The sequence below is a fragment of the Rhinolophus sinicus genome, chromosome 3, assembly GCF_057876585.1.
Source record: "Rhinolophus sinicus isolate RSI-liver-muscle chromosome 3, RSI-T2T, whole genome shotgun sequence".
Lineage (NCBI taxonomy): Eukaryota > Metazoa > Chordata > Mammalia > Chiroptera > Rhinolophidae > Rhinolophus > Rhinolophus sinicus.
In genome coordinates, this window is record NC_142503.1 from 132,448,443 (window position 1) to 132,458,841 (window position 10,399).

The 10,399-nt window shown below is 40.4% G+C and overlaps 1 protein-coding gene across 4 annotated transcripts in view; it reads left to right on the forward strand.

The window, feature by feature from the left end:
• Positions 1 to 9,702, forward strand: part of FMN1 (formin 1) — a 380,104-nt gene extending 370,402 nt beyond the window's left edge. For all 4 annotated transcript variants that reach the window (XM_074327933.2, XM_074327935.2, XM_074327934.2 and 1 more), the window contains one exon: positions 1,224 to 9,702. In XM_074327933.2, coding sequence (XP_074184034.2) covers positions 1,224 to 1,268 — 45 coding nt within the window. In that variant the 3' untranslated portion in view covers positions 1,269 to 9,702. The remainder of the gene's footprint in view (positions 1 to 1,223) is intronic.
• The last annotated feature ends 697 nt before the right edge of the window (positions 9,703 to 10,399 follow it).

The following is a 10,399-nucleotide window of genomic DNA, read 5'->3' on the forward strand; positions in this document are numbered from 1 at the left end:
TGAATGGACATGACCTCTGTGCCCATTGACAGTGTATTCATTACACTCATCCCTATGCTTTTGGGTGGAAGTGGGCTCAAGCATAACTTTCATTTTCCTCCATTGGCCTCTACCCCTTTTCCCAGGCTTCTTATTTGGGCTTCTGTCCTAACTTTTTACAGCCAAACCTTATTTTCAGAGGCAGAGAATGGACTCAGCCCTGTGGACAAAGGGGAACAGTGGGCTTATGCTGGCATTCTTTTATAGGTCACCCCCATGGTGAGCAAGCTCCCAGTTGTGATCCTCAGATTGTTAGGGTTGTTTGTCTTGTTGTATGTTTGTTTGAGGGGGAATTAAGGAAGAGCTTGTAAACCGATTCCAGATTCAATTTCACAAGTCAGGAATGGGATCCAAACTCAGGATGGGTGTTCAAAAATCATCAACTCAAGTTTATATCCAGGCCAATATAGTAATTCAGTGCAATGTCACATGTCACAAGCAGCTGAGGCTCCATCCTCAAAGGGCTTCTCCCCACATCTGCTCTTCCCATTTCTTTTTCAGCCTCCTATTTGCCTGCCCCTAAGCAGATACACCCATCCTCACTATGTTTAATGTATTGACTTCTCTGAAGTCCTAGAAACAGGAAGCATCCATGTTTCTGTTTCACGCACTCTAGTTTATTTTTCCATCACGCCAGCAGGCTTACCTATCCTTCCCCATTAGAAGGCTGTCCCTGGGAAGGAAGCTTAGGGAGAGCAGAGCATGGAGCTCCATGGCCAAATGGGAGCTCCTGTCCTTGTGCGTAGACTGAATCTGGTCACCTTCCATTTCAATTGTCCATATCTAGACTCTCTAGAGATAATTTCTTGAGCATTTCCTAATTCCATCAGTAGGCCACAGGTGGGGATAGGAGGAGTCTTTGAGTAACACTGCAGGTTAACACCTTCGTCACAGAACAACAGCGTGGCATAAGAAAGGCTGGTGTTTTAGATGAATATACTTGGTTGACTGTTCATTTTGGTTTGCTGGTTATTCGTTTTGTTTGTTTGTTGGAGGGTACGGGTGATAGGTTGGCAGGAACAGGTTTCAGGAAAGGAGGGCAGAGATACTCTCATTTCTTGGGTGTTTGGTACAACTCTGTTCAGCGTTCTAGACCAAAATTTGAGAAATTTATCAAAATTTGAGCAAGGTGAAAATTTAGAAAAAAGAAAAAGAATAAACTCATTTTTCTTCTCAAACAACAGAAAGAAAGACTGCGTCAGAAGGAAGCCAGTGTGTCCACCAACTGAAACAGACACATGAAAATGATGATAGCAAGACGGGCAGTACCTTACGTGATCCAACACCAGTGCTGCAGGAAGTTCCTGAAAGATACGTTACTGTTTGTTTTGCTCATCTCTTCCTGAGGTCATCTGCAATGAGCATCCTGTGCCTTCTTAAAGAAGTCCCTTGTTAAGCCACAGAAACAACGAAAATCTGTTTAAGGGAACATCGCAGGAGTATTTGATAATTGTTTCTTGTAGAGGTCCTAAGTTCACTTTGTTCAAGACCAGAAGAAATACCAAGATTTTCCAATTTTTTTAAAAAATGGAGATTTCAAGCTTTCTAGTCCAAGCTTGACACATGTAAATTTGTGACAGAAGAAAAGGATCTTTTATGACAGTTGCCTTGAGAAAGTTCAAGCCTTTACACACTGCTGATTTAATTAGTATTCTTAATTTTGATCCTATTCCAGCAAGATCTTAAAGCATCATTCTCGCCAAAAATGTTGAAACTCACCAAAACTGTTTTTTAAGAAGTCCAAGACTATGTATTTCCCAGACAAGAGAAATGGTTATTTTCTTGTTGTTGTTCATGTAACGGAAAGGAGAGAAAATGGAATTATACGTGGGTGGAGAAGGGGTTAAGTAGCCATAAACATCCTGGAGAACAAATTATGATAAGGGAATTGACATCAGCTATTAAGTGAGACCCAGTCTTTTGTTTTTATATCAGTTCATTACGGTTTCCTGAATCAGCAGGGATTCTCCACCCCTTCTCCCAGAAGAACCAGTGATACGTAAGCAGGGACAGACTTGCAGTCAAAGCAACTGCTTGGACAAGTGACCCAGTTACAGAGCATATTTCACATTTCAGAATGTTCGTGAATGACATATTGATGTGCAGCTGAGCCCTATGTCATGTTCTGGGACTGTGTGTGGCTGGACTGTTCCCTCTAACACCAGCAGGTGTTTTCCAGACAGGAGAGCAAATGCTACTCATAGTCTTTACCATGACCTGACTGACCAGCATGTGACAAAGGGTGAAGCAGGGGTCTTTGATGTCTGAAAAATTAAAGGCAGAAAAAAAGTTTTCTGCATCCAAATACAAAGAACATAATTACATTAATATTAAACTTTGAGTAGAATATCATGCATAGGCAGCTTTTTCAGACCCTGGCAGCTGATATGACCATTGCCCCTTGAGTAGCAAGGGAAATTAATCTATCTTGTGAGGGCAGAAGAGGGGCTGGGGGTGAATTGAGAAAGGGATCAAAGAGTATCATTGGGCATTGAAGGGAGAAAGGTCCGAGCTTTCACCTCCAGTTGGTGGTGGACAGTAGAGAAAAGGACAACAAACTTCAAACCCTTCTCGATCTGGCTGCGGTGTGTGGCCTGCCCCTTCCCCCGAGATCTTTCCAGAACCTCTCAACTTGCCAGGTGCCTGAGTTTCTACCCAGGAAATGCCTGCCAGTTATCAGCCCTCTCAGGGACCACATAATAGATTCAGCTAATTAAAGCAGCACCATATCTTAATATCATGCCCATCTCGGGAATCAAAAATGCCCAGTCAGGATCAAATCAAGTCTCCGAAGCCATATTCTTGCAGGTGCTACCCACCTTTTATAACAATTCAAAAGAAAGGAATATAGTAACATAAATGGTTTTGTTTGGTTTTTCAATTCAAAACAGAAGGATGGGACAAGTAAAATAGAAAAGCTAGTAAAGAATTTACATGACTGAAAGAAGGTGCTTGTGCGCAAGAAGCTTTTCATACTGCTTTCTTATAGTGTTTCCTCATTTTCACTTAACCGTGAAGAAAACCTAAGGAATTCATTGATTTAAAACAAATTCCACTTACAGCCATCCTGGGCTCTGTGACATTCCTTCTAGTATTATCATTCAAAAGAAAAGGGCCTGTTTTGCCAATGCCTTGGGAATCAACCTAGAATTCAGTGAGACCAACATAAGTCTAGATCCTTATGGTCCTTATAGACTTGACGGGAGACAGCAGCAGGTGTCTTTCCATGGGGCCACTGTCATACAGTTCAGGTCCTGAAGTAGGATGCTCACAAATCAAATCACTGACAAGAAGCAAGACTGTCATTTTGGCCGCATAATCCTGTAAGAACAAGCTCTCAGGGAACCCGTGCTGAAGAATCATGGGGGGAAATATTTAACTTGAGAGTTAGATAAATGTAGCCCAAGTTGGATTTCATCCTCATGGACTGACTAGAAATTAGCAGTAAAATAATTATTTCTAAAGAGTGACATTCGCCTGCCTCTGTTCAGGAAACCTAATGATTTTGTATGAGTAGTCAAATATATTAATAGTATGTCAGTATATTAGGCACCAGGGCAGGATTTCCATTATTTTCACCCAGTTTGAATCCTGCCTTATGTATTTGGATGCCCCCTCCCAGGTCCACTCATGTACTGGACTGCTGACACAGTCTTCATTTCCAACTTAGGTTGATACTCAGTAAAGAGTCACAAGAGTTTCAAGGTGGGCCATCTAACACAACCTGGGGACCCTTAAAATGATTCCTCTAAAACGCTTGTTGAGATTGTGTTAAAAGCAACAGATGTCTCTAAATTTTTCATGAAGAGGAAGTAGTTGGGGTACCACTTAGCAGCTTAGGCATAAGAGGCAAGCATGGTTTAAGTGGATGTTCTAAGCACAGCCGTCCCTGAACGAGAGGGAGAGTGACCGGTATTGCTTCTCTGTGTTGAACCAGTCACTCACTCCTGCCTTACTAGTCATATGCTGAGAAATCTTAAATTAGAAACAACATCTTTTCTTCCTAGCTAAGAGTCATTAAATCTGAGGGTACAGTTGGATAGCAATTCAGATTCTTGCATGAGTAAGTGGCATCATCCGCGAGCACACAAGTATGCTACATATTACACCAGAGCATGATATAAACATGGTAGGTAAAAAAAAACAGTAGACCTGCGAGGTGTCAAAAATAGGGTTAGAAGATGGTGTGCTGTATGGCTTTTAACCCAAGAAGAGGCAACTTCCCAGGGGGAGGAAAAAGGGGAAAGTGTGGCCAAGCAGAAATGGATGACTATGATGGGGGAGCCCCCACGGTCACAGGTGATGGATCTGCTGCCCAACAGTTGCCCTTTGAATACTTGAGTTGACGTCCATGATGTCTCTTGAAATACTTGCCACAACTATCTGGGAATTATGGAGGAAGAATTTCTGAAATCTGAAATGTACAGTAAGGAAACCCAGTATTGCTATTGCATCTGTAAATGTTGTAACCAAAACAAATTGGCCCCCTGGTTGAGGAATTGAATGTCAGATTGGGTGCCACCCCCCCTCCCTCCAGTGAGGACAGTAGAAGGCGCACACCACCTGAGCCTCCCTTAGGCAACCCCTTTGTCCATGAGTACCGTAAGGAAAGGAGTTTCCTAAATGAAAAGCTCACACACTGCAACTGGAGAAACAGAAGGAAGGAATAAAACTCTTTGGTGATATTGGGAACCTCCACAAAGATAGTCATCAGTATGACCAGGATCGGATGTGGCAGAAGAGATGTAAGTGTACTTTTGCACATCTCTCCATAGATTATACTGCCTGCGATGGGGGAATTTTTGTTTTAACTACATTCTGGCTTTCCTGAATGTTATGTTTTCTCATTTCTATTTCTCCTTCTCCCTTGCCTGGTGTCGTGACTGCAGATCACTCCCCGCCGCAGCACAGGAAACAACACCTAGTCAGTGCGTGAAGGGGAATCAGCCACGCAGACCTGCAGTCTCGTTGCCAATAACCAGACTGTAACGTTGGCAGGGGAGCGTCTTCATTCCCTGACGTCCTAAACTGGTCTGTTTTGTCATACTCTCCCCTCCCCGAAACAAAGGTAAAATCAGTTTAGGGCTTTCTGAGTTAAGGAGAGGAAAGAAGTCCAAAAAATAGCTTTTCCCAAAAAATATCTGATACAAATATCAAATATATGACTTTATAAAGTAGGTTAAATTGTCTTTAAGAATTGCCAGGAAGAACTTTGTTAGATTTGAGCTTCATTTTACTTTGATCCTGCCTATTTCAATCAGAAAAGAAAAAAGAAAAAAAAAAAAAAAAAGAAAAGGCCAAGAGCTAGAATGGAAAATAAAAAGCATCAACAGATTTGGAAACCCACAAATTAGTCTATTAGTTCCTGAATCACAAAAATCGACATACTGTGAAATCGAATGAGTTTATTTTTGAATAGTTTTTAGCCTTTCCAAAATGCAAATAACTTGTTGGATATATTTCCATTTTCCAGCTGTAGAGAAAAACAATCCCACTGCTTGGAACCTTCTCTATTATTGGTGCAGAAGTCACTTAAAGAAAAGCACCTTCGGAAACATGCCTCAGCATATCTGACTCCTTTAGACTCACATACCAGGATTTATAATCCCATTAGCAATTGAATCCAGGCATATCTCGGCTCTGTTACGTAGCTGTATGTGACTGAGAGGTCCATTTTGTGTCATTTCTGCACACCCGTCAGTTGTTGACACCTTGTTAGAAGCACTGAATGTTAATTTCACAATTCTTCATTTCCCCTCCCAAGGGATGGGCAATCTACCAAACCCTTCAGAGCAATGCTTTGTTGGGCACTAGTGAATTCAAGAAAGTTTTAACATGTAAAACTTGAAGCCAATTCAGTAGTCTTATTTGTTCCAAGACTCTTAACCACCACTGTGATATAAACTTAGCATGTGGCAAATTTGTGTAGTTGAAAACTTACTTGGAAATGTGAAGAAGTTAAAATGGCAGCTAGCTTACTTGGTTTCTTAAGTCCGCATGAAGTTTCTACCAACAAAGAGACTGGGAAGTAAATCAGGCCCCATTCAGTAGGTTGGCTGCCCCCCAATGGACCTTACTGGATTCACTCCCCTTCTAACCCCAGCCCCCCTTCCAACCCCTACCCCCACACACACTGTGATAGAAAGTAACACAGAGGACCTTTTCCTCCTCCTCCTCCTTTCTCTGATGGTTCACTTCAGACAACAGCTCAAATGAACTCCAGACTTCATTGCATGTTACATCTATGAAGTACTTGTTCATGAATTTCTTCTCCATTCTATGATCTGGGAAAGACTGACGTAGTCTAAGATTTTTATATGAAAGTGGTAGCTAAAGCCATTGATTTATTCTTCTACATTCCACCTATGTTCATATAATTTTCTATTTTTAAAAAATCTTATCCTTATATTAAGAATGTCTAGTCTGTCTCCCTTTCTAAAAGTTTATTCGGATACTTCTGTGGGCTATTTTTTTTTTTATGTTTTATGTGAAATTTGATAGCATTGGACTTGCAAAATGCAAATGAGTCCATTGTTTCCAGCAGAAATTCACCTCCAAAGAACTTGGAATTCTTCTCCATGGAATCGACAACCTTCTACCAATCTAGGCTGTTTTGTAGCCTGAGCATTTCCCTAAATTCTACCCATGCAGACCCCAAGGGGCTCTCTGTCTTTGAAACTGTGAAAATGCTTTAAAGGAGAATGAATATCTCTCCCCATGTATAGTGTGAGCTGCCAGTGCGTTATACTTAGCACCTCAACTAAGAAATCAAGTGTTTTCAGCATGCGTTCACAGTGGTTCGTCAACATCTTGGGCAAAGCTGTACCTACTTTCTTTCATTGTTCTCTTTCAGGGCTTGCTTCCATTCTTGTCAGGAAACAACTATATTTTTGTTTATTCATCTGGGCAGCTTTCCAAAATGAAAAGCTAGTCCCATAGACTACTGAGTATGCCGGTGAATTACTCTCTACCTCCCCATATGTGGACAATAGATATATTCAGGAAGGAACAACTCTCTGGGAACTCTTGGGATGAATTTTGGATTCCAGATTTTTTTCTATGAGATATATAAAAATAGGTATACTCATATAGCATAAAAAACTTATACTACTCTTCCCAATAAGAGAATAGAAGGAAATTCAAATTCTTTACATTTTAATAGGTTTGAGCTCATTTTTTCCCCTTTCTTCTTGGCAGTTTGTCCCTAACTATAATTTAATTTCTTCACACCTGACCACCAAGACATAAAGAAGGTGGTCTCAGCCCCACTGAGACTGCACTCTGCATAGTCCTCCAAAGACATCCATTTCCTTTGGAAACAAATCCATGAGTGAAGGGGAAAGTCTAGTGACACATCTGCTGTCTGCCCAGGGTGACACGCATAGGATTTTCAGGTCTACTAGAGGAATAGGTCTACTCCAAGTTATTAATTTTATAATTCTGCAGTTCTTCAGTTTATCAAGACACAAATAATATTACCCTAATAGGACGTGTAATCTTCAAAGAATATAAGCATTAAAAAACATCTCTAATTTAAAGATACAACTAAGATACTCCTACAAATGCAGAAACTTTTAAAATTAGAGCTTGAATAATGTTTAAGACTCTTTAAAGCAAACGTCATTGATTCATTACAGTCTTCCTTTCATTGAGCTTTAATTTAGACTAGTGCGGGAAGCAGCGTGCCCCCGGACTTTGATTTAGGGAATCGTGCTTTGGCCTGGAACATCAGCACTGGACTGTGTGCCCAGAACCTAAGTGAAATCAGTCAGCATCCTAATAGGAATCAGGCCTAACGGAAACGTAAATTATCTCAAGTCCTTTAAGGTTTAATATTCTTAGCAACACTCTGGACTCTGGACACTGCTTCCTAAAATGCATTTGCCCTGTGCAGTTAGGTGTCTTCATTCTGCCTTGTGAGATTGCAAGCCACGGGATGAGGGAGACAAGTGAAGTACAAGAAGGACAATTTGAATAAGGCCATGGTGCAACATTTGGCTGATGTATGTAATGCTTCATTAGGGAGCTGGTGATTTTTGCCATGGTTGTGTCATGGGTGGCCTTTCAATGGAAACTCCATGAATCTGGATGAGGCAAAAACTGAGAGTGCCCAGTATCTCATAGTGGTCAGTGCCTGACAACGTGCTGGAAAAGCAGGTACCCTAATGCAACTGGCCTATGCTTGCTGAAATAACACCATTAAATTACAGACTCATTTCCATAGGGTGGGTTGTCATTAGACCTTCCTGTTTTGTCTGTGCCTGCCCAAAAGTCATTTTGGCATCTAGGTTCATTTCACTTTGCTCCTTTGAATACCTCTGCTTCCGCTTCCCCTTCCCTCACACCCTGCAGCTATTTTTTTTTTCTCACTTTACCAGTACAGTTTCTCCAGGACACAGCTCTTTTTACCCCTCTCCCTCACAGACAGCCGAATGTCTCCCTGAGCCCTCACTCTCTCCTCTCACACCTTATGCTCCATTTCCCAGCCCTTTGGACAGGGCACTGTGCTGTCACCGACTGAGACACACTGCTGTGACTGCCTCTTGTTAATGTCAGCATCACCTCATCACTTAGGCAAAGAGGGGAAAATCCATAAAAGAAATGGAACATGCATTTCTTTTTCATTTTATTCTACTTTATTTTAAGAAGGCTGAGGGGAGGTTTGTTCTCATCCTTCTTGATTTCTCATCGATTTTACTTTAAAACTGTCTAACTGGGACCATTCTTTTGATAAATTATAGATCAGGGCAGGTCACCCACTATGATGCATAAGACTGAATGTTTGAAGCGTGAAGTAACTTTTCTGTGCTACTGGACAAATTGACTTAATTCTGTGTAAATATTTTGAATCATAGGCTTTTTATTGCCACTCCATTCTTACTACTACTCATGATTCAAATATCTCCACAAATCAGGATCAGAACGTTGACAATTTGTGGTTGTGTTCAGATCAACAGTAACTGCTAGACTCTTAAAAGCATGTAAAAAGAAAGTATAAGCATGTCCCAAATAATCAACAATTGGATGTTCAAAAGCGCTGGCTTTTCTGTTCAAGTGTATTGAACCGATCTGTAGGTGTAACCTTCTTAAAGGATTTTCAGCAACAATGAAGGCAGTTTGAGAAATGAGAAGGCACTTTAAAGACATGAAACCTTACCTTACATGGATATTTTTTAATGTAATAAGCTAATTGGATTCAGGTATTTTTTTCCCTTTAAATTTTTAAAAATATGTATTTCTAATTTGTTTGCATAATTAATTCTGTCAAAGCTGGAAATACTCATTGTTTGAATTTGTAAATGTTATTTGCAACCAAATGAAGTATTTATTTTTAAAAAGGAAAGGTGAAGGAACCAATATTGATTTGTACATAATGAAAATGTGTGCGTGTGTGTGTGTGTGTGTGTGTGTGTATGTGTCCTCCTTGACACTACTTGGTCACTACATCAAGTGTATTTTTGTACATAATATATATTGGTTAGAAAATGTAGATTGTCTATTCAAAGAATTCTATCTCTGTGATAGATTATATTTATCCTAATCTGTTGATACCTCTGTTAATTTGTTTCAAGAGATAGAACTCTATTTTTTTGGAATTTGCATTCATGGCTTCCAATTGTAAGTATGCTATGGGTATTTTAATAAATCTTGGTTTCATGTCTATCTGGTATGCAGTGCAGATTTGTTTTTAGGAGGCATTTAAGAAACTTTCCCCACAGTACTCTAACGTGGAGAATACCTGTCATTTCTAACTTTCATTACTGCCCAAGCTCAGTATTACTACTGAGCTGCAAGAGCTGGGTCAGTAAGTCCATCATTCATAGTTCTGCCCTTCTGCCTTATCCACCCCACCAGCAGTGAGCAACCTAGCCAGACATTCAAGGCCAGTGCCAAACAGACAAACCCAGCCAGGCATTGTCTCAGCGTGGCTGACCCAAAATAAATTGCCCAAGACGGGGTGTGTGAGAGAGCACCACAGGGATTGGTGACTTCAAGTTGTGAGTTGGTAAACAATGTACTTAGGGAAACAGAACAGAAATATAATTGTATTCTAGCTCTAAGCACAAGGTACAAATTCTTTTCAAGCAATGTTCTGACACATGCAGGTATTTAGGAACAAAAGACTAAAAGACTTTCAGGAGAATACCCTTCCGTTTAGATAGAAATGTGACTATATGTTTTATAATTGCTTCATTTGTGAGTTGTGTTCCCAAATGCCATGCACTCTTGAGTTCTAGAAGTTTACTGAAATATGCCCCAGAGTGAATATAGGCAGTTAATGAATAGATATAGCGATTATCTGGGAAAACATTTCATCGCTAAAAAATCTTCTAAATTATCGAGTTATACAGCTGCAAAA